Source organism: Pogonomyrmex barbatus, unplaced genomic scaffold (assembly GCF_055798465.1).
Source record: "Pogonomyrmex barbatus isolate J1 unplaced genomic scaffold, ASM5579846v1 scaffold1, whole genome shotgun sequence".
Classification (NCBI taxonomy): domain Eukaryota; kingdom Metazoa; phylum Arthropoda; class Insecta; order Hymenoptera; family Formicidae; genus Pogonomyrmex; species Pogonomyrmex barbatus.
In genome coordinates, this window is record NW_028297098.1 from 25,574,206 (window position 1) to 25,598,005 (window position 23,800).

The 23,800-nt window shown below is 43.6% G+C and overlaps 2 protein-coding genes across 15 annotated transcripts in view; one reads left to right on the forward strand and one right to left on the reverse strand.

Moving 5' to 3' along the window:
* The window catches only part of Prosap (SH3 and multiple ankyrin repeat domains prosap), a 126,557-nt gene that overhangs the window by 39,412 nt on the left and 63,345 nt on the right, over positions 1-23,800 (reverse strand). For 9 of the 14 annotated variants that reach the window (XM_089071241.1, XM_089071206.1, XM_089071253.1 and 6 more), the window contains one exon: positions 41-440. In XM_089071241.1, the coding sequence (XP_088927367.1) occupies positions 41-392 (352 nt within the window). In that variant the 5' untranslated portion in view covers positions 393-440. Of the gene's footprint in view, positions 1-40; positions 441-9,472; positions 10,052-23,800 lie in introns of those variants that run through there. The other 5 variants (XM_089071228.1, XM_089071222.1, XM_089071217.1 and 2 more) reach the window with 3 other exon arrangements.
* Positions 10,044-22,795, forward strand: LOC148938299 (uncharacterized). Its single transcript, XM_089071340.1, has 3 exons — positions 10,044-10,376; positions 21,490-21,651; positions 22,485-22,795. The coding sequence occupies exons 1-3, from the start codon at positions 10,317-10,319 to the stop codon at positions 22,533-22,535; spliced, it is 273 nt and encodes a 90-aa protein (XP_088927466.1). The 5' UTR covers positions 10,044-10,316; the 3' UTR covers positions 22,536-22,795.

Below are 23,800 nucleotides of genomic sequence, written 5' to 3' on the forward strand. Positions count from 1 at the left end.
GAGAACTCCTTCATTACTCAACATCGAAACGTCATTCATACCTTGGGCAAGGACGCCAGGCATTGCTGCTTTACGTCCCAGACTAGCTGATCCTTCGGGAACTGCAGACACTTGCTGACGTAAAGCTCGGGCACGTGGATCCGAGCGAGAAGAACACCCTCACTAACGGGGGTGTTCTCCGCCGCCGCGAGCGCGTCCTCCGCATTCTGCTGACCTTGACCCTGCGTTAGGCCACCCTGAGGACCGATAGTTACTTGGTTCTGAGCCTGAGTCGCACTGCCGGATGAGTTTTGCTGTTGCTGCTGCTGCTGTTGCTGTTGCTGCTGAGGCGACTGTTGTTGCTGCGGCTGTTGCTGTTGCGGCGGCTGCTGCTGCTTTGGTCCTGCCTCCATTGCGAGGACCTCACGGTTCCTGAGGATCCCACCTTCAGTAGCTCACATCTGCGACAAGAAAATATCGGTCCGACATTAATAAAATGTAACATACAATCGTGATGAATAATTTTTTCAAAATATTCTATTAAAATGAACGTTAAGAGAAAAATATATCCATTATTCGTTCGTTTCAACAAGGGGAAAAAATATATATCCTTTACATCATCATATTGAAACCTTGAAATAGAATATCTGCTAAAAGGTTGTGCAATCAACTCATGGAAATATACATTTTTTTACACTTTCATCTCGCATTCGAACCTTGTCGAAGTAGACGAGGTGTCGAAAAGTTATATAATCAATTCGTAGAGATTCGCAGACAAATCTGACGACCTTGTCTCGTGTATAATTGCCTAGCTGATAAATCGAAGATCTCCAAATTTGTGCAGCGTTCAATTTTTTGCCTCACAGGATCCGTGTTTTTGGACACGGATCCTATGAGGCAAAAAATTGAACGCTGCACAAATTCACTCATTCCCGTAACCTTCGTACGATTGAAATCCCTAAAGCGATATTTGCGAAATACACGCGTTTTCAAGCGACGTAATCTCACCGCGACGATGGAGGGAAGATAATCGCCTATCGAAGGAACGTATCTGGCGAAACGTGAATTCGTTAACGAGCGTGTAAATGCCATAAACGTTACGTACCCGATGGAACACGATGGAGGATGACAATAACGATGACGAAGATGAGACGGACGCGCGAGAGGGCAGATCGTAAGCGGGAGAAGAGAAGGCGATTTTGGCCCTGGTGAAGCCGAAGAAGAAATTAAAACGGCGAAGGATCCGCTTGTTTATGACCATGGCGAGAGGCATAACGGTAAAGGGACGACGGGGATTACACTGCGATGGAAATAAAGAAACGGCGCCGGGACGCCGCCGTGCCACGGCGATTTTTAACGCTCGTAAAAGACCTTTATGCCTCGTGCGATGCGCGCGGTTTTTCCTCCTTCGCTTTTCTCCCTTCGCCCTCCTCGCCCTTGTTCCGCGCCCCTCTCTCTCTCTCTCTCTCTCTCTCTCTCTCTCTCTCTCTCTCTCTCTCGCTCCCTCGCTCGCTCTCTCTTGTTCTCTCCATCCATCTTTTTATTTTTGATGCACCATTGTCAGTCTCGCGATGCGTAATCAGAGATCCGAATCGAGGTGAGGCTCAACCAAGCGGCGGGATTCAAGAGAGCTCCCCTCGGTTGCTACCCGCTACGTCCCAACAATATCACGTGAGCGCGCACCTCTCCTCTGGGTGAGACGACCGTAATTTATATAACGCCAGGAATGGCTTTTCTTCCATACCAGGGGCCGTCGGGAAAAGAATGACCGATCCGTTCGAGGCGCGAGACTCATCGTTTTGAATTGATTATGCAAATTAACCGCGCGCTCACCTTCGCGTCGCGACTCAACGTACGCGTGCAGGGCCGGGCCCCCGGTACACACGAGGTAATTCTCTCTCTCTCTCTCTCTCTCTCCCTCTCTCTCTCTCTCTCTTTCTTTCTTCCTCCTTCCCTCGGTGCTCCTACGCCGGGAATGATAAAAATATAATATCCTGAGAAAATTAATCTTGCCTTTAGGTCTGCAAAGTTAACGTATGTGCATATCAATTATATCCCGATATTTAAATAAAAAAAGAATCGCGCGCGCGGGACCGTTTATTAAACGAGCAACGTCGATGATTTATAACGCGGAGCAGTTGACGCCGTTGGAGAAAGCTTTGTAATATTGAGTAATAAAGTCATAAAATGCACGAGCGACGTAAGCCCTATTATTATTATCCTTCGAAAAAGCCTACCCATCCTGTGCACGAGGCTTCTTTCGAGTGCCTCGATCCGACCATGGATATATATGTAGTTATGAAGCAACATTGCAGGGAAACTTTTTTTCCACCTTCCAGGCATCCCGTGATTCCCGCTACGTATTTTCAAGCCGCGTTTACTATCATGACAAGCGTTTATATTAATTAATTAACTTCTGGCTTTGCATTTATCTCCGTTGCGCCGCTTTGCCGCTTTGGCAGCTTTCGCGAGAGCTGGCGGAATCTGAATCGTCTGCAATTCGCTCAAACTCGAAAGATAAGATGAAACGATCCTCGATAATCACGGGAGGATCCTTTGAATCATCGTTCCGGCCCCTCGGAAAGATTTCTATGAACGAGCCTCTGATAAATGGACTTCTGTCCCTCCTCATCACCGGTGATGAACCGTGCCCGGCGTGATATACGTATCGTCGCGAGACGGACGGAGCAGACCAAACGTATATTCGTCTTTATCTCGCGCATTGGCCGCATTTGCGCGCGTTTCGCCCGTTTTATAATTCCGCTTCCATCCTGTCGGATTAATCACCGACGATAGCTGACGTCTTAACAAGCGGCGCGCGCGCATGATCGCTTTCACTCGAAAGTTTTCAACGCGACTCGGAGCCGGCCGTTGCCGCGCCGCCACCCGACCACTTTTATTTCGTAATTTGCGTTCGCGTTGTCCCGCAAGGAGCTTTTGCATCGCGAGCCGTGTAATCTCACGATTAAGGCGCACGATATACTTGCGTCATCTTTCGGTAATGGAGTAACATGGAAACTTTATGATGCACCACAGCGTACACAGGGTGTCCGCGAAGTCGATCTATTTCTTCCTTTCTTTGAGATCTTCCGGGTTCGTGGCCTGGCGAAAATTTCATTCATGACCACTTTTGTTTAATATAAAAGAGATACAAAACTTATACATATATTTTATTTTTTGTTTTCAATTTTATATCTAATTGTCAAAAAATCAATCTATCGCTATCTTTTGAGTCGTTTGTAGAAAATTCATTCAATATTGTATGTAATTTGTTTTGTATAAAAATATTACTTTTATATGCATTTAAAGGAGTGTACATGATAGATATCAATGGTGTAAGAGAATTATTTTAGAGATCTTTGGAGGAGACGAAGGAGATAAAGATTTAAAAGTATTTCTTTATGCACGAGCAGGAAAAGAAATCAGGGTAAAAGGATTCCGCCAACCGAATGAGAAACGATGGAATCCTGAGGGATATAAGTGTGAGATGTCAGGTACTATGAGGAGAAGTTTGATGGGAAACCGCAGACGCCATTAAACATAACCCTCTTGTCGGGAGAATCCGGACTGCGTTAAAACTTTAAATAACCCACTGACCATGCTGTACACACATACATATAACTTCTGTTTCAAGAGGGAATGCAAGAAATATACAAAGAACCGTGCGAGGTTTATGAGGTCGCATCTGCCATGGCGGATTAACATAAAATTACTACCAAGTTGAAAATTTATTTAAACTCGACTTTCTCGATTTTTCATTCAAATTTAGTAAACTCGCAGAAAGCAACTGTGAATAAACTTTGTGTTACATTCAAAGTGTTTTATATCGCATTTACATTTACATTTCCGTAATCTTCTTCTATGACAAAATTAAGTAACTAAAATGTAGCACAGTAATGAAATTCTAGATATATAAATATTTAATCACTTAATGTTACATTATGTCTAATGGAGACTCACAGGATGCAAGGCGTGATGCAATTTTCGCTTTCGTCGCATCGCGTCGCTCGTCGTCGCGCATCTTTCGCACGCGATATTTCACAGTGGATTATAATAGTTGCGATGATAACGACACGCTACTTTTTCCAAGTGACGAATCGATCATCGCCGGCCCGATGGGGCTATCCGGCGAAACCAGTAAGGAAGAGGAGGACGAAGCGGCAGAAGAAGAAGAAGAAGAAGAAGAAGAAGAAGAAGAAGAAGAAGAAGAAGAAGAAGAAGTAGAAGAAGAACAAGAAGGGAGACTACAAGAAAGATAATAAGAGGGAACGAGAGATGATGAACCGAGGAAGAAACGAAGGGAGGGCTCATGGGTGCGTATATACGAACGCACGATGGACGAATGGATAGACGAACCCATAGGTGGACTGACCGACGGACGGACGAACGGACGGACGGACGGACAGCAAACGCATCAATGACAAGACGTAAATCATAGTTTTATGACCCGTCTTTATGTGGCCCTTATTCGTGGCACTCATCGGTAGAAGAGAGCCTTTCAGATTTTTCTGTCTGGCCACCCTGTACTTGTACGTCCAGGACCGCATCGATTCGTATCGGTTTGCGCAGAGACACTTGCACTTCGAAACGATCTTTCGCAAAGATCGAGAGAACGAAATGAATTTTATTCATTCGGTCGAAACAATAAACAATACTGCGATTAGGATGTCTTTTTTTTTCGAGAAATTATTCAGACAATTATTCAGACATTTAGACATAAATTTTTCACACAAAATACTTCACGCATTAAATTAATTTGACTTAATCTTATTGATGAATTGATTAAAATTGATTAAATTTTTTTAATTCTTCCATTTTAAATATGTCCTTATTTCGAGACAATAAACAATGTCGTGATTAAGAATTAGGATGTTTCATATATTCGAGAATTATTCAATTATTCAACATAAATTTTAAGCAAAATATTTCATGCATTAAATTAAGGATTTAACTTAATCTCATTAACGTGATGAAAATTAATTTTTTTCAATTTTTAAATGTATTTTTTCTTTCGAGCGAGAAGAAATTACAAATTACAAGAATGTTAAATAAATGTTTTAGGCAGAATTATATTCTTTTTTACTTTTCATTTAGCAAGCTTTTGAAGATGACAAACGTTACTCACGTGTTTCACGTAACAAGTGCATGATTAAAATATCCAGAAACGACTTCGACAAGATTCGAAAGTGCGGACGATGCAACCATGCGAAGATAGCAGAAAGTCTTCTGTTCGCTCTTCGATTCCGTTCTTCGATCCGCCCCTGAACGCACGTAAGTGCGTATATAACAGGTACCCGCTGCGTGGGCGTCGGTTTACGGGTTTACTTTTAAGTGACCGTACCTTAATTCGCGCTGCGGTTAACAGTGTGTCGTGCTTAACGGTGATCCCGCGAGGGAGGGTGAGGAAAAGAAAGAGAGAAAGAAGTAGAGTGGTGGAGCAATTAAAAAAAATTACCCGGTAACTGCAACCGGTGAAAATACAACCTGGCGACAAAAAAGGGGGAAGGTGGGTACACACGAAGGCAGCGAAGGACAGCGCGGGGTTAAGGTACGACCCTGACATTCTGGATCTCGCGGACGTGGGTGTACGCAGCACTGCGCAACTTTGTTGCCGCACTTTTTCGAGAGCATCTTCTCTCTCCAACTCCGCTCCGGGGCCGGGGGGGCCGCTCCGCGGGACCCCCGCGCGCACCGGCCGCATTATGCGCTCGCGCGCGCATAAAGGGAACGGCAAACGCGAAGGCCTTGGCAGAGAGGTGGCGTACGACGAGGGTTATTATTTTTCAATGACACACGCTACGACGCCGCGGAAAGTGAAACGCACCAAATAGTATAATCTGACAACGACAACGACGACGACGACGACGACGACGACGACGCGCCTTTACGCTTTCCTCTTATCACGCGATTCGCGGAAAAGCATGTTGATAATCTCGCCTGATTAATCCGAATTTTAATCTCACCCCGCGGTGGCGAATCTTCGCGTCATGCGGACGTACGCATGATATACGCTGGCGAAATTAATATCTCTCGGATCTGCGTGCGAAATTCCGTCGTCATCTACTCGGCTACTCTCGTAATGTGTCAACCACACGCTTCAAAGAGTATTCTTCAAAGATAAAACTGAAATGATATTAAGATTGGTTACGTTAAATAAAATAACATAAAATGACATGGCAATGGAGGCACACGCATTGGTGCCTCTACAAATATCAAGATAGTTAATTTGCAAAAGGATAAACGGGTATTCTTTACAAATTATATACTCTGAGACAAATTTCTACAAAATTGATTTAATAGCTAATTTCTCTAATGATTTGCTTTCTTTAATAACAGAAGTCGCTACCTAAGATAAATGCTTTACAATATGGCGTTACGCTTTTTACATTCGCATGTCGTTCGTACGACAAATGTACACAGTTGTTATAATTCCTTCTCATGCGAGAATATCATAAGTTCTACAAAAGTATGGTTTCTACAAAAGTTTCTACAGAGGTAACTGGCTTATCGTCCACCTAACATAATCATCTTCATTTCTTCAAATTCTAATAACAGTATTCTACTAAACATTTATTTGTGATATTAATATTCGATGAGAATCGCTCAAGCGGTGTCCAATTTTTATTTCACAAATGTTCGATGTTTTTTTTTCTCTCTAACATACCTCGATTTCATTTATGGCACCGGCGTCGCTTGTACAATTTGGACGACATGGTCTGTAAATTAGCGGGCGAAAATCAAATAAACTCTCCTTAGAATGCCAGTTTTAACTACGTGATCGTTCAATGTTGAGCTTGATTTATCTATTGAGAAAATCGTATTTAATGAAAATAAGATGAGAAATACTTGACACACTTAACGTGTGAAACAACCGGTGAAGGAGGATGAAAGAGACAGCGAGGATATTTCGATCCCTACGTTATTATAGCTCCTTCTTTTTCTCTTAATCCAAAAATTGCTTTCCACAGGAAATCTCTAATTCTAGCCCCGCGTGACGCATTATTTATGACCATACTTATACAGTATACTAGCGGTTCGTTCGTAGGCAATCACGATAGATTTCATGGATGTGGAACGACAGATATGTACATTAAATCTACATGTGATAAGGAACGTCCCTCATCTTGCGATCAACTACGATACGGTCTCTCCGTCCAAGGATTCGATTTGCCGAGCGTCTCTTTTCCTGCCGCAATAAAAGATACTTCCTGCGCTGTAATTCGCGAAGTTAGGTGCGGCATAGACACTTTCGCGACACCCACCGCTTCTCCGACGATTTCCTCGTTATCGGCGTGCTCGAAGAAGTTTACAAGATCATATACGTCCCAAAACATAAATAATACGACGAAATAAAATATATCTTTTTCTCGTAGATCGAGTCTCGAGAGTCTCTCTCTCTCTCTCTCTCTCTCTCTCTCTCTCTCTCTCTCTATATATATATATATATATATATATATATATATATATATACTCATAAATCAGAAGAAATAAAAAAATCGAGAAAAATTTACAAAATTGTTTACATAATTGAAATAAGTTTGTCAACGCTGAGTTTTAACATTTCAATGACGTACCGACATATTATATAAAAATAAATCAGGAGGCTGTGGATGGAACGTCACTTTATGCAACAATAAGCGTGCATGAAGATAAAATCCACGCGTGAAACTTTCAGATTGAAAAAGTTTTCTCACATAGCTGGACTATTATCTCCCATGTGCTCGCGGAGAATTTCAATAATCGTAAGTGTAAGGGATATCTTCGCAAAGTCTGTGGAGGCGGCAATAAGATGATAACACAATTGATATTGAAGGACTTTGTTGGTCATGACGTACGTATAACGACGCATAACGAATCGCGTCGTATTCGAGTAATAGAATCGCGAAAGAGGGAAGAAGGTGCGGCAAAAAGGAGAATCGATGTCGCGATTAAGAGAAAGAAGGACGACTCCTACTTTTCTCTCTTTCGCTCCCTTAGCTGAAAAACGCCCGCTCTCCCGGGAATTTGTCTGTACAAATAGCCCTTTTCCGTCTCGTATGCCCAGTCCGGGACAGGAAGTTTCGCCGCCACGATTTGTTCACGTCGCCACGTCAGAACATCGTGGGGATTTGACACAACAGAGATTACATAAATAATTCTTTCGTCTGTGATTTATATCCGTTCATTAAAATGACGGATGTGATTTAAATTTAATTCATTTTATTATAAGATCCGCGAAATTTTACTCATTTAAGAATCGCTGAAGCTTGTGGTTTAAAAATATATTTTAAAATAAATTATTTTTTTTTTAATTATTTTTGAGGCTTTACAAGTTTTAGTGATCTTTACGTGCAATATAAAATTTACATGTATACAGATGCATTTCTGTTGTAAATGTAAAAAATAAAAAGAGATAATTAAGAAACGCTGACAAATTAAAATGTGTTTTCGTTAATCGATCAACTTGTTACGCGGCTCGGAAATTATCTAGAATAGCACGCCAATATTTTATTTTAAGACTCGATCGGATGCTCTTCTGCGAAGTTGACTAATTGCTAAAAATGTCGAAGGCCGTCGCTTGTTATCAGCGACTCAGGAGGTGACGGTGCATTAGAGAAAAACACGAGGGTGTGGGTGGATTATGACAGAAATAGCGGGAAATAATTCCATCATTTATCGGGCGGTCGAAAGGTTAAGAGGGCGGCGTGTCGGGATTAAAAGGCTGCATAAATTAAATCTAAAAACAACATCGATATGGATATCATACCGATGTTATTGAGTATTTGCCCCGATTCTTTTATTAGCGGAGAAAGAAATCCTACACACATTGATCCATCCTATACGTTGTTATTGTTTCAGGAGTATATTATTAAACGTTTCGAATATTTCTTTCATAATGTCGAAAGTTCGAATACCGATTTATATCGCAAAATTATCAAATATCAAGTATCATCAAGTGTAATCAAATATCATTTATCAAGATAAGAGCAATTATTGCTTCCTCTTTGGCTTCTATGATCCGCATAGAACATAATGATGAAATCATTTAAGAAACTAGTGCATTATATATCTCGTAAATTAAATTAAACAATAACTGTGTAATCAACATGTGATGAAAATTGTGATTTATGATAAGAAAGCTAAAAAGTCATCGTATTAATTTCTAATTCAACGAAATGATATATCCTAAATTTTATAAGAGATAAATTGATTTATAATACATATATAATGATAATCCTAGATAATAAGATTATTTTATAAATTTTTAAATTTCTTATTTTTTAAAGATTTCATATTTACATTAAATATCTAATATAAACACGTCTTAAATAATGTCCACGAATCTCTCCCTCTTCAATCCCTTTTGGCATCCGTAGAAAAATAGCAAGCCCTTGAATAGCATTCAATTGCAGATCCGATTCGGACAACTAAATTAGAAGTCTGACAACAATTAGAGAGTATTCGGGATTTTCTCTGAAAGCACGTGTCAATACAGATACGTCTGGTGACTTACCCCTAGTTCAACGACCCTCGCAGGCACGAGCGCAAGAGAAAACGAACGGGCGATCCTCCGCGATGCCGGGGTTATCGCGCGATCTCGCTACCGGCGGCCATTGTCAAAAAACAACTTCGGAACGTACGAAACATCCACCACCATATCACCACCGCACCGTATCGTTGCACTGCACCGCGTTGCGAAACGCGCTTCGGGATGGTTGTCGTGTCTCAGCAATATGGCGACGACTCGACCCCCGAGATCATTCGTCGCGTATTCCCAATTAGGAAGAACTCGCGAGCGTCATCGGCTGGACGAGATCCTCGGCAAACAAGGTGCTCTTTGTCGGGACTCACCGCCACCCTTCGACCGCCAAACGTATCATCGGGGTAGGACAATGCTCGACGAAAGCGAAACGTACGACGACCGGCGGCGCCTCCGAGTGCGGGACCGAGCGTGGCGGGGTGCATCGCGCGACTACGGTGGGGTTCGAGGGGGCACCCCCGAGAGAGGGTGAAGCATCCCGCGGCGTAGATGGCGCCGTGGCGCCGGTTTTCAGGAATTACGCTCCAGGGCTTAGGCGCGAGAGGGGACGATAGCGAGCCTGGTGGTGGTGGATGTCGGTCGCCTGGCAACGACGAGAGATCGACCGAGTGCTCTTTCTGCTTCCCTCTCGCCCCGCCGCCTTAGCGGCCACCGAGAGAGGGTTGGACACCACCCTCTCGTTCGTCGTTGTTTCCGCCGCTTGTGCTGGTGTCGGCACCGATGGTAGTGGTGGTGGTGGTGATGGTGGTGGTGGCCTGCGGACGTGTGCGAAAGCGACTACGTATCGAGAGTCGTGAACGATTAGTCGCGATCGAGGATGGGACGTCAAGGGTGGAAGGTCAAGAGGAAGGTGGGCGCCTTGAAGGACGTGCCGATGGTATATAAATACATCTCCCGTTAGGAGTGGATCTTTAGAGACGGTCAGAAGTAACGAAATCGTGTACGATAATAAGGGCACAAATAAAAAAGAACAATATGAATTATAAATGTCTTATTAAAGATGGTCAATATACACTGTTACATTTTAATTATGAATGTAACAATTAATTATGATTATTAAATTGTATTAAGCAAAAAGCTCATTATCCGTTATTTTTTTCAACTTGCGTGCAGCTATGTTATCACTCTACAGATATTCATTAGCGTCCGACCGCGTCATAAAGAGAGATGCATCACAAATCGGTACCGTCACATTTATTATTTATTTATTTTTTTTTTTTAACATTTCATACGGAATAGGATGGAATAAAGATATCGCGAGCATAGAATAGCGATAAATATCGATGACAGGATCCTCGATATTCTGTCCACAGGTATTCTATTCGAGTATTTTGTGAAATGTATGAAAGGGGTCTCGATCGTTCACGTCCATTCTCGCCGGCAAACATACCGAAAATGGCGTGTGGTATTTCACATTGTTGTTTTAAGACAGCTCGATCGATACCTTCATCGTGCGCGATATCGGCGCACACTCGCATTGTTGCGTATCCCTTCGCTTTATAAATAAACGATCGCGCTGCTCTCCGAGGTCCCGTGGAAAACTTTCGCCACGCTTTGCTTCGCGGGGCCGTTTTATAACGTAACGAGTCTCATTAGGAACGATAATAGCGCCTTTTCTGGTCCGCAACTCCATTTTCTGCGAGGCTGCAACGTCGCCTTAAAAGTCCTCGCACATCCTACGGAAGCGGCGAGTAATGAATGGTCGTCGTGAACGTAAAAATGCGGCGATCCCGTCGATCGTCGTCCGGTGATTTATCGCGGCTCAATCGCGCCGTCAAAGAGCCGCGATAACGCTTTCGTCCGATAAAGGCAAGAAGGGGAAGATCGTCCTACTATCCATTCTCCCCGCGATTATGGATAGCACAAGGACATGATTCATGCATGTTTGTCCATTATTGCGCAAACCGTGCGATTATTGTTATTTGATAATCGTATTTGTATACAACGAAATGCTTTCACTTACGAGATATGATCAAACATTGCAAACGACAAATATATCGGTTAACAAACGTCGCGTTCTTCGATTATCAGAAGATTATCTTCTTCTTTGAAACTGAAAGTTAATTCAATAAAAATCGCGCGCTAAAAAAAAAAAAAGAAATAATAAATATAATAAATTCATTTGCCAACGTCTTTTAACAAGCGTTTGACATAATTGCACACCAGGAAAGACCAGTTTTGTTAAAACATAACAATTTTGCCAGATACTCAAATTGGGTATTAAAATATCAAAAATTTTTGTAATACTATTATCATACTTGAGTATATTACATAATTATCTTGATAGGCCGACAAAATTATTTTCAGATTTGGCAAAATTTTAGGTACTTCAGCAAAATCGTTCTTTCCGCGTGCAAGTTAATTTACAACTCACAATTATCGCTCTTGTATCCCACCAGGAGATTTTAAATGATTATTAATTGTGTAATGACTAAGCTTTTACAAAATTAATAAACCGGATCTTCCATCCGGAAAAACGGGAAGTTTCATGTCACGTAACGTCACTTCCTCGGCATCATCGCGCGGATGCAGGCATTGACGGCTTTTTCGTCGCATGTCGCAGGGGGAGGGAGCGAAAAACTAACGAGCGCAAGGTTCACTCAGATTAGATCGACTCCAATTTAGCTCACTCGTCGTTTGACCTCCATTCCAGATCGGCCGCCCTCTCTCCGGCTTTTAATTTGCGGAGGATGTGACGTTCCCTCGATGAATCTCATCGGTCGCCCCTCTTGACGACCGATGCCGTTAAACCGGAACAATTTAGCATCGAGGGCGACGGAACGATCACCCCCATTTTTATCGGCACTTCACATTATAGATTTAATTGTAACTCAATCAGGAGATAGGAAGTTCTAGAGTACAGAATTTTTTTTTTTTTTTTTTGCTACGATTCATCGTCGGAATCCCGATTGCATAACTCGGAGAAATTGCCATTTGATATTCGAGATGTTAATCTGCGAATTCATTTACGGAAATGTGAAGTAGAAGCAATTTTATTTGACGAGCTTTCTTGCGGCAATTTCCTGAATAAAGCAAACGTTATGCAACGTGTTACTGGATATTGCTTGGGAGATACTTAACGTCATCGAAATAATATAAAACGTGATATGAAATACACGTGTAGTTTATAAAACAGCTTATAAAAAAAAATATAATACCGTTTCTGACTATATCAGAGTATTATTTCAAGCGTCGCAAGGTGAATTAACGTGAGAGAGTAAAAGTGCGCGTGTTCTCAACTTCGGGATCTTTGGAAACTGATATAGGGAGAGAGTTCGAAAGGTTCCAAAGTTGATCCGTTTCCGCTTTCCGAGCATCGCCGGTCCATTAATTTAAAGGGATAGAACGAGGGACCAGGGCTCAGCAGGCCAGGGGTTTAGGTGAAAGACGAGTTCCTGACGTATATTTGACGTTTGATCGATTGATCACGATGCACCTATCGCAACCTTCTACGCCCACCAAGAATCTTTGCTTGTCAACAAATATAGAACTCTCTTGATCATATTGTTAAGACCTTTCTATCGAAATACATTTCAAGGCGACAAATAAAGATATGTAAATGATACGTATATTATTTGATAACCAAATATTCCATCAAAATATAATTTAATACAGAATGTTCCATAAACCAATCATTTAGGAGATGAATAGGAACTCAAAAACAAGAAAAGAAGTTGATATGAACATAGATCTGAAAATGCATTGTTTTCGAGTTATCGCCATTTTTATATTGAAATTTGAAATTGCTTTGCTTTCGAATTTTTTGTCAAAATTAAAAGAAGAAATGGTTTTATGAGTTTTATAACATAATTAAAATCAAATAAAAGCTGCGGGCTGCTTTAGTACTGCTCAGGATATAACTGCGGAGTCCTGCTTTCTACCAAAAGATGCTAAGCCAGCTGTATCTCCACGTGGTGCATCCTGTATAATGCTAAAGCAGCCCGCAACTTTTATTTAATTATGTTATGAAATTCAAAAGATCCTCTCGCATTCTCAGATCTATGTGCATACTAACTTTTTTTTTGTTTTTGGATCTTCAATTACCTCCCGAGCGACTTACTTTTGAAACACTCTGTATGTTGTTTATTAACACGTAACGGTAATTTTTAGATGTACTTTTCGAAAATAACGACGCGTTTCGGTGTGATTATTCGTCTATTACTTCCAAGCGATCCATCGATGACTGCATTCACCGTTACGTGGGGCTTTTCACCTCGCATTTGCATCTGTTTAAACGAATAAATAATCCCACGGTGCCGCGCGCGGCGATATTCCTCCGCCGTGTCGGTCCCGGATCGGTCGGAGTCTACATTCCCCGCTTCCTCGGCACGAGGAAGAAAGAGCCAGGAAGTCAACCGTGAGACAGGAAGGTCGTACCATCTAAGTTTAGAGTGCGTTTAGTCACCTACCGCGGCTACCTACACTTTTCCACCTACAACTCCGCCCCTTTATCTGCCACGGCGGTCCGCGAGGAGTCGTTAACGACCTCCGTATGCGGAGGTGGTATCCGTATGTACCTATGTAACATGCAGTGGGACCCTTTCGACGATAATCCTGGAAACTCGGATCTCGCGATCTACTATCCTGCGGATTGGTATGCGGGAAAGACCGGAGTGTTGTTTGATTTTACGCGCGACTTAATTCCGCCGCTCTCTTACGTCATTTTGGAAAGCAACCAAATTATCCTCCATCTTCCAGTAAAATTTTTAATTTCATTAAAATTTTGAATTTTTAATAAAATTTTAGGAATTTTATATACACAATCTTTATTTGCCTTCGGAGGAAATCGCACGTTTTAATTTCGCACCGCAGCATCGTGACTCGACAAAGCCTCCTTTCGTCTCTCCGCCGCTTTCGAAGCGCGGCGGAGAGACGACTTCCGCGAAAAACGCTCCGTGAAATTCCGTTGTCTAAGAGGAGTATTATGATACGTACGCGGCCTGTCTGCCGGCTGTTTCACAGTGTTAATATATATCTCCGCCGGTTATTCCAATATCCGTTGTCTACTCTAGACGATGATGCAAGCGTTTGCACTTCCCGCGCGCGCGCGCGCGCTGGCATATACGTTCTCGTCTATCTGCCGCCGTCGCCGCCGTCGCCGCCGCCGCCGCCGCCGCCGTCTATCTATCGTGTCCCGAAGGAAAACCTGAATCACGAAATCCTCCGGGTGCTCTCTCAAAGAAAGGCGGAGCAGCTGCGGCGGCAGTTCTCCGTATAGAGCTGGATATACGTACGCGCGTACGTATCGTTTACACGTCCCCGTATCTGTTCGGCATGCGTGGGCGTTAAGCGGGTGCAGGAAGGAAAGGTGCGGGGGCAGACGAGAGGAGGGGGCCAGGATAAAGGAGTAAAACCGCGATGTGTGGATGTGGGTAAGCGAGGACTGTAAATATCGCGTCGCTCTGCTGCCTACCTCGCGCGCAACGGGGAGGCACGTCCGGTGTATATCGCTTTATGCGCGCCTCTCGTCCTATCACCGGTGCCTATGGAGACCGGACAGACGGACGGACCATTGGATGAAAAATACCCCACTGAATTGATAAATTATGGCCGCTTTAAATCAGCCAGATGCGGGATCCGTTCTACCGGCGCGGCTGCTGGGAGAGAGACAGCTGGGGCCTGATTTAGGTAGGCCGTTCCGAGTAAACTCTCGATAATAACTCCATTGTAAATCGGTAATCGGGAAACTTTACGATGAAGTTTTTAGTGGCCTCTCTAACAATCGTTAATACGGAATTCTTTCCGAGGCGGCTTAAAAATCGGCAAGAATTACGAACGAATTTAAGGAGTGAAAATTAAAGCTCTCGTATATACCGAGAAGAAATTTGTCGAGATCTCTGAGAATACGAGAATCGGGGAAAATTATTGTGATATTTAAACGGCTGAGTCTGATTAAACTTGAGAAACAGGCAACATTCTATATCCTCCTTATATAAATTTTTTGCGATTGATATCTATAATCGCCGATCGGAACGGACATAAATCTCTGAGTCGGTGGGGCGCGATCGTTAAATCGCGACCGCTCTATCGAAAAGCTCTTTGCGATTTGTCGTTAAGACGAATCCGCGCGTACATACAAATCGAGATTTACGGCGGCCGAAACTCCCGTGCTCTCTTGCGACACGGACAATGTAAGAGGTTGCGTCATCGCACCGGCCGAGAATCGGCTTCGAGGCAAATCGAGGCCCGATCCGAAGAACTCGGACTGACGTTCCCGGAGGGGGCGCGGCACTTTCTCTCCACCGGAGAGCTCCAGAGCAACGTGGAATCGAGGAAATCCCTCACGAATACCCACACTTCGCTCCACGTCGCCGTGGCCGTCCCGACGTCTGGCGGAGTTACCTCGCCTCGCTTAAAATTCAATTTAACCAAAGTGGGAAATATATTCGTAGTCCGCCTAGAGTGCATATAGCGTTGCCGGGTACATAAAATATTTCACTTTACGAGAATCCGTAGGATAAGAAATTACACACCGTCCCTACTATTTTTTACGGCGTTAACGTTTAAACGAGCAAGTTTGAAATTTAAGACCGATGTCCAGATCAATCGCCATCGGTAAACTTCTCCTTAAAAAATATATAGATTTGTCAAAATTTTGTAACATTAAGCTCGAAAACGCGTTTGAACAATAAATATCTGTGTAAAACAAATTCAGATAAAGAAATTATAAATAAAATAAAAATAAAAAAATATTTAATATTTTTCTTCGATTATATTCCTCATTTCGAACCAGTCTCCTCAAAAACTTGTAGGCATCTCGATGCGCTCTCGATGTCGATCTCTCAGTTTTTATCTGAACTGAAAATGCAGACGAGGAAACCGCGCGTACAGAAAGAGAAAATTAGGAACATCGGGCAAAAGCGACAACGGGCTAGGCGCGGTATGAAGAAAGAGGAAGGACGCAACGACCGAACAGAAATTCCATCGTCAACCGGTCGGGAACTCGCAATAGAATCGGGGGGTTCCTTTGACCGGTTGCACATTCGCGCGAGCCTGCCTGACCACTTGTGATTCATTTTACGCAATAAGCCTTCGCTCGCGCCATGTATGCAATTCCATTTGTTTTCTGTGCGTCTCTTTTCCAAGTCTTTCGCGAAACGCGCGCGCGGGTTTTGCCGCGGCAAAACTCCGGAGGAACGTACGATATGCCTTTTCCTCTTCGCCTGAAGGAAGGCAAAATCCCTCCTCGTGGAGGGATCCTTCCAATTTTAACGCGAATCTTAAAATACTTTAAAACATCTTTTCTATTTAGCGAGATGTAGATACGAGATTTATATAAACGCAAAAAGCAAAAACATGCTTCCTTGTTATACTTTTATTGTTACTGTCGATGTTGCGTGTCAATAATATTACGGAAAATTTAATATCTTTCGGTTTATGTTAGAGAAGCGTTACTTTCGAAGAATAACAAGAGAGATCCCGCTGCTTCATGATTTTGAGCTATGTTGCTCTTGATTTGGTGTAACTTCGTGTGTGATTTGCTCAATGAGTCCACGAGACAGTTCTATTAAAGCATTCACGTGTCTGGTCGAGACATGTGTTACATCATTCGTACCACAAATCGCATCGTTAAACGCAATGAAGAAATGGCTCGAGTACTTTAGCAGATAACTAGAAATCTCGTCTATTCGCGAGAAAATGATGACGTTGAATTTAGCAAAAATTCATTTGTAATCCGCACCGCAACGAGATCGAGATTTTTTCACGTTGATTTAATCCTCTCCAAGATTGACTGTGCCGTGAGATTAAAGGTGCTTTCCGACAATCAAGCCGTTTCGATCACTAGCGAATTTTTGGCAACGGCGAGCAGACGTGCATGGAAGTCAAGAAGGCTTCGACCTTATTCCTGTCACGTATTTGGCAACCGCCCAAGCCTTCCTGGCTATATCCTTAACCAAGGAATAAGGATCGTCTTAAATGTCGGGCATTCGTTGTCTGTATCTTGGCTCGCAAAAATACTCAGCTTCAAGAAGTCCGTTTTATGAGTTTAATTTTTTTTTTTCGTTTAGCGTGTATTTCATTCTAAAACAAAAGTCTGTCAGATAGTTCAAGATCGATGCTACGCTTTTTCAAATATATTTGAAAATTATATGATAAATTATTGTACAAACGTATTAAATCACAAAAATATTATTTATTTATTACACAATCTTTAGTTAACACTTCTTATACGGAATTATATAAGATATTATATTGCCTGCTCAATATGATTTACTCGTTGTATGTAGTTTTTTAATGGAATTTTTTTTTTTAAACTATTGCACCTATGTAAATATTTGAAAAAAGCTCATATTTTCAATTAATATTCAGAAATGTTTCGAATCTGACTATCACTTTTCAATATTGAACTCAACAAAAAATTAAAAAAAAAAAAAAAAAAAAATCGTACCGCTTACCATATTGAGTTTAATTAGCTTAATTAGATCAGAAGTCTTAAATATTACGTTACATTATTAATATCATAAGCGTTATATTTCAGGGAGATATTTTTATATTATACTCTAGATTCACGATCATCGCTACGTGCGACTATTAAATTCTCTCGAGACGACCGCGGTATCTCTATTGAACGAATACTATCGCGCGAGAGTCCTTTTGGAGTATCCTCGAAAATACGCTTCTCTCCGGCTCTCGCACCGACGTATTCTACTTTGTTATACCGTGGTCCCGACGAGCGCGTTATATTACGCGATGACCGAGCGGCGCGCACACGCGGCTACCTATTACGATAAATACCCGGCGCGCGCGATCCGACGAGATCGGCACGGGGCCGGCTCCCTAAGACGGTAAAATATTTCCGCGATAGCCATAACCTTTTGCCATGGCTTCCCACGCCTCTCGACGAGCCTGTCTCGCCGCGCCTGTCCCGCGCTTGACCACCGGGCGAACGAAACACATCCAGGTGAGCCGAATCGCGATGGGGGTATATTTCCCTCGCTCGCGTTTAGGCAGATCGATCTCAGCCGGATCTTAAACGGAACGTTATTTCTCGCATTTTCGGCACACTGTGCGAAACATTAAATACTAAATACTGCCCCGCGATATTTCCATAAAATGTAATTTGCTTCATAGAACAGTTTGTAAGTGTAAAAGATGGCATTTGCAATATTTTCAACTTGAGATTTCAGACGACCGAGGTGGATACGGATTTAGTATCGCGTGTGGTCTCAACCACCCGAAATATCACGTATTAGCGAACTAATGATTTATAGATAACGCCGTAAAAAGAATTAACCGTCGTCTCTCGCCGAGCTCTCGCAAGACAGCTTAACTCCTCTTATCAACCCTGCAACGTCCGTGTAAATTCAAGGCTAAGTTCGACCAAAATACTCTAGCCGGACCGCGGGCTGCGGCATTATCCTAGAGGATTTATGTGGCTCCTTTCCCAAATGCATTCATCATTCCGCGGTGTCAGCGGCTCGCTTTCAGCCTGGTCTTCGTCCTCCTTTTATCTCCTCGCTCCTCCGATTCCTCGCCGTCTCTTTCTCTCACGCTCGCTCTGCCTTCTCCCTCCCCCTTCTCTCTCTTTCTCTCTCTCTCTCTCTCTCCCGGCTTTTACCGAACTCCCGGCCTTCTACTTTACACAACGCGCACAAACACCAACGTACAACGCTCACTCTCACTCTCATCCAACTCCTCCGTCTTTCTCTTCTCTTCCTCCACTTCCCACCGCGCCACTTCCCAACGCGGCAGTGATTCTTGTTCGTTTTTGGCATTCACGTCCTCCTCTCCGCTTCCTCATCTTTTTCTTTTTTTTTCTTTTTTTTTTACTTTTTTTATTTTTACATCATCGTATAGTGGCGCGGCCCTTTTCGGGCTCGGGCACAAACGGCCGCGTATCGGGACCACCCCGTGATTCTGGGCTCTCCGTGATTCTTTATAACGCTTGTAACGGGTGTTGTGACGCTCCTCGGGACACCCTCTTTCGAAACGTGATATATGAAGGCGAGACGATAACGCGCGCGTACGAATGTCGACGACCCGAGCCGCATCGATTTGCATAAACGCAATCGCGAAATAACATTCTTTAAGAGCCTGTCGAGAGAGAAGAGAGAGAGATTACTCAATTAATTAATAAATGTAAATCACGCAATTCAGTTTTGCGAATGCCATGTAATTGCGATAACCTTGTGCCTCTGATTGAAATTCAACACTCGGCCTTGCACATATGAAGTATCATGTATTTTAATGCATTCGAGTAATCCATATCTGAAGGAGAAGGGTATAAAAATAATTGGAGGAATCGTATCGCTTTGCGGCAAGCGCGGCACGGGTGGAGGCGCGGGGGGAGGCGCGGGAGAGACGCGAGCGCTCGTTGTTAAATCTGATCGTCATTACGACGCCCGGCTCTCCGGACACGTTTCTCTCTCTTTCTCTGGTAATTGCAACGCGGTTCATTTACGGGAGTGAGTTCATGCAACCGCGAATCATTTCGTTCTGGCCGTCCGTCTCTCGCTATTCTTACGCAAATCCGATCGCCGGGACCCGTCCGCGCCCGGGCGAAACTCTCGACGGTCAACGGCTCGTCCGTTCGGCAGGCCCGAAATTTGCATTTAAAACCATAGCTGCGGGCGGCAAAATGAAAAAGGCCGCCTCTCGCGCGGTTTGACGAGTGCAGACGCGCCAGGCTAAAAAGAATCGCAGTTTCGACGGAGAAAAAGACGAGGGAGCAGGCCAAAGCTCGTGTACAACGACGGGATAAAGAAACGCCGCGCTGTCTTCAGGGCTTTAAACAAAATCCGATATAGTTCCTAGGACAAAAGGCTAAAAGCTGCCAATACGAACGGAGCGATGTATCGTTAGGACGCGTAGAACGAACGATATCGTTGATGAAATCGTGCCACTTTTTTCGAGTTCTAGGGACCAAATCGAATTAGAACTGACGAAACCTCCCGAACGTAATACATTACGATTACTTGACTCGTAAGTACGATCGAAAAGTGATAAAAAAGATCACGACGTCGCGAACGAATGTTCGCGCGGTGTAATTTCCTATAACGGGGTATAAATCTTTTATCTTGTCACGAGTGAAGCGACCCACGTACTCTCCGCCGGGACACCGGCGCAATTTCATTTCCGGGTTCTATCAGCGCGCCTGATTATTTTAAGAGTGGGAACGGATGGAGCGCGCGCGCGCGCGCGCGAGAGAGAGAGAGAGAGAGAGAGAGAGAGAGAGAGGGAGAGAGAGAGGCGCGCGGGAAAGGGGATAAAAATGTGACAGGAAAAGGCAGCCACGTACTCTCGTGAAAAACAAAACGCAGGGACCGGCGTCTGGCGACGTGTCTTCGAATAGATGAGGAGACGGCGGAGAAGAACGGCGAAAGATAGAACGGAAGAAACGAGGCGAGATGAGGTGGGGAAGCGGGGCGAGAGAGGGAGGGAGGACAGAAGTTCCGGTGGAGGGTTCGGAATATAACACGCCAGCGATGCTGGCTCGACACCGCGATGTCTTACAACCACGAAGAAGGACCCGCGCGCGATTTATTGGCCGAAGAGTCGAGAATTTATGCGGAGATTCGCGCTGGCAGGTGGTTCTACCCGCGATGAAAAACCGAAATTTCTCCCTAACCCTTCTCTCCCCCTCGTCGCTCGATTCCGGTCTTACTCCCTCGTCTCTTTCTCTCTCTCCTTCTATGTACGCGACTCGGGTGGATTGCAAGAAACTAGAGAGGCCAGCAAGACGTCTTGTTAAATGCGATTAATATCTAACACGACTCTGCGACTCGTGCGTTTGATTTCTCGGCTCCTCTCGAATAAATTTATGTCTCGCCGAATACAAGAGTGGAGAACGCCAAGAACTTGCGCTTCGTCATAACCCCCGTGAATTCTCATGTCACGGAATTGAATTGTAATTTAGATAAGAGTAGTATCTGTTATTCTCACAATAAGTTAGTTATACCGTACGCGCAGTTAGATTTGTTATTCACATTTTTATTTATTGCAACGTGTTATCGATCATTTTTCTTAATTATCGCAATACTCGTTTAAAGGACCGTACAAAATCGGATGAGAGTTTCGGGGATGCTGTGATACGAGCTGATAAGGAACGACGTCCCGACGCGTCCTCGGGGTGGCTGGGTGGCCGCGGCGACGACCGCAGGGGAGACGCAAAAAAACAAGACCGAGCGAAGGAAGAAGCGGCAGTACCAACGGTAAGAAAAGAACGGAGAGGAGAAGGGGGGAATTTGGTCTCTATCGTTTGCACGGTGCTCACCTTGTTTTCCCACCCGTGGTATTCATTTCAAGGACAGGAGAAACATTTCGATCGGTTGTAAGGGAGATTCCCGGCGAAGATTTTCTGCGGGGCAGCTAGCAAAAGGATGCACTAAATCTTGCCCGGATATCTCGCGAGTATATCAGAGTCAGTGTGGCAGCGGGGTGCCCGATACAGCCACTCTCGATGCTGCGCGCTCCGCGCATCGCAGGAAGGGGAGAGGCTGCAGAAAGACTGAGAGAAAGAGAGAAAGAGAGAGAGAGATGTGAGAGAGATAGCACGAAGAGCGAGAGAGATGTGAGAAAGATAGCAGAGAGAGAGAGAGAGAGAGAGAGAGAGAGATATGCTGGTTGCGGTCGCCGCTGCTGCCGTTGCACCGTCGTTCCGTCGTCGTTACATCCCGTTCCTTCGCTTCGATCAGGTATGTATCGACCGTTACCGAGACGGCCGTCGCCTCTCGTACACACGTTATTACGTTCTGGTCTGCAATGCGAAAAAGATACCGCTGCGAAAAAGTTATATATAAAATAGGCCAGGACGGCCGAATCGCCGATCGAGCGGGTAGCGCGGAAAAATTTCGCATTTTTACGGTGGACGTCGTCTTTTCCAGGCTAATTTATTGCTCGGATCGAGTTATCTACCTTTACGATAAGTTGGACAGTTGCGGTCTTTTGGCGTCCGTTATGTTTTGCAAAATAAAATCATCGAACGAGCTTTCTTTTTAGATATACCGTGGCGTATTTGTCTGGAAATAATAATTAATTGTTTTAGGTATTGACGTATAACAGGAAAGACTACTCGACGTCAAGCAGTGAGTTTTGATACGGCCCTGAGTTCAGTGCACCGAGTTAGAAGCATTCACCGATACAATGGAGCTGTGACCCCTCCTGACCCAGCCGGCCGAATCTCAGGGATAACACCACCTCGTTGCTAAAGCTATCCTAACCACCTTGCTGGCAAAAAGCTAAACGAGATCAAACCAGAAGAGTAGAAGAGATATGCAGTGTTATATTCACATTTATCTTGTTTAAAATAACAAGATCAATTTTTCGTGTATTCCATTGCGTGCATTAATAATTGTTTCAGCAAAATAAAAATCTTTTTAATAAAAATACTCCAAAAATACATGTATGCGAGAACATTTCATTTTTTTGCAATATTCGTTAATCAAAAATTGAATTATTACTTAAAAAAATTAAGTATCGATGTCTAACTAAAAAATTAAAATAGGCAAAAGCGAGTTCTCGAATTCATATATCATATATACAAATTTACATTTAACCATGCTTTGCCAGCGCAGTTTCATCGCGGCAATGTGAGGCACGTCTAAAACGTAACGGCTATCAGTTGCATCGATAGGCACGAGACCGCAGGATATCGTCGCATCGACCTTGAAATTAAAAAAAGCCAGGCATGCGAGAAGGGGAGAGTGGTTTGGCCAGAAATTTAAATTGTTGTCGCCTCGTCGCCTGTCTTGGCGATCCATCATAACGCGATGGAAGAACACACACGTGTAATTCGTACGATGTGAGCGCGAAAAAAAAAATAATAGCAAGAGTCAAATAATACATTGATCGTGATAGATTCGTTCGTTGTCTCAGCGCTAAAATCATTTCTACGTTACGGTTCGGAAAAAAATATTGTCTACATCGTTCCTTCTTTACATCGACACATCGTGGCAGGTCCTTTATACAGAACAAATGGCCTTTTCCTATCTTCCGCTGGATCGCCATCCCAAAAGTCCATCCCTTCCGGAATCTTATCTCGCCAGTCTTTTCGTGCGCGCGCGCTTTCACAATCTTTCCTCCCGTTCACTCTTCCCTTTTTTTTCGGCCTATTCGACAGGGGTCTCTCGTTTGATCGTGATCGTTTTATTTCGCGGTTCTCGGCCGACCTCACTTTGATTCCCCATCTCTTTCATCTGCACATCATGCCTCTCTTCGCCATCGCGCTTTTCCCCATGGGATCTCTGCACTTTGCTATTTTATCATACGCTTCAAGTATTCGAATCAAAAGTGCATAAAGCACTTTTATAGTATTATATTTTACATACGGAAAATAAAAATCGCGTTATGCTAATCTGAATT

Bases quoted from the DNA above. Each gene is read 5' to 3' on its own strand.
- LOC148938299 (XM_089071340.1), top strand. From the start codon at position 10,317: ATGGGACGTCAAGGGTGGAAGGTCAAGAGGAAGGTGGGCGCCTTGAAG. The intron at 10,377-21,489 runs GTATATAAATAC...ACTCGTTTAAAG, and splicing joins CCTTGAAGGACGTGCCGATG to GACCGTACAAAATCGGATGA. The intron at 21,652-22,484 runs GTAAGAAAAGAA...TAATTGTTTTAG, and splicing joins AAGAAGCGGCAGTACCAACG to GTATTGACGTATAACAGGAA.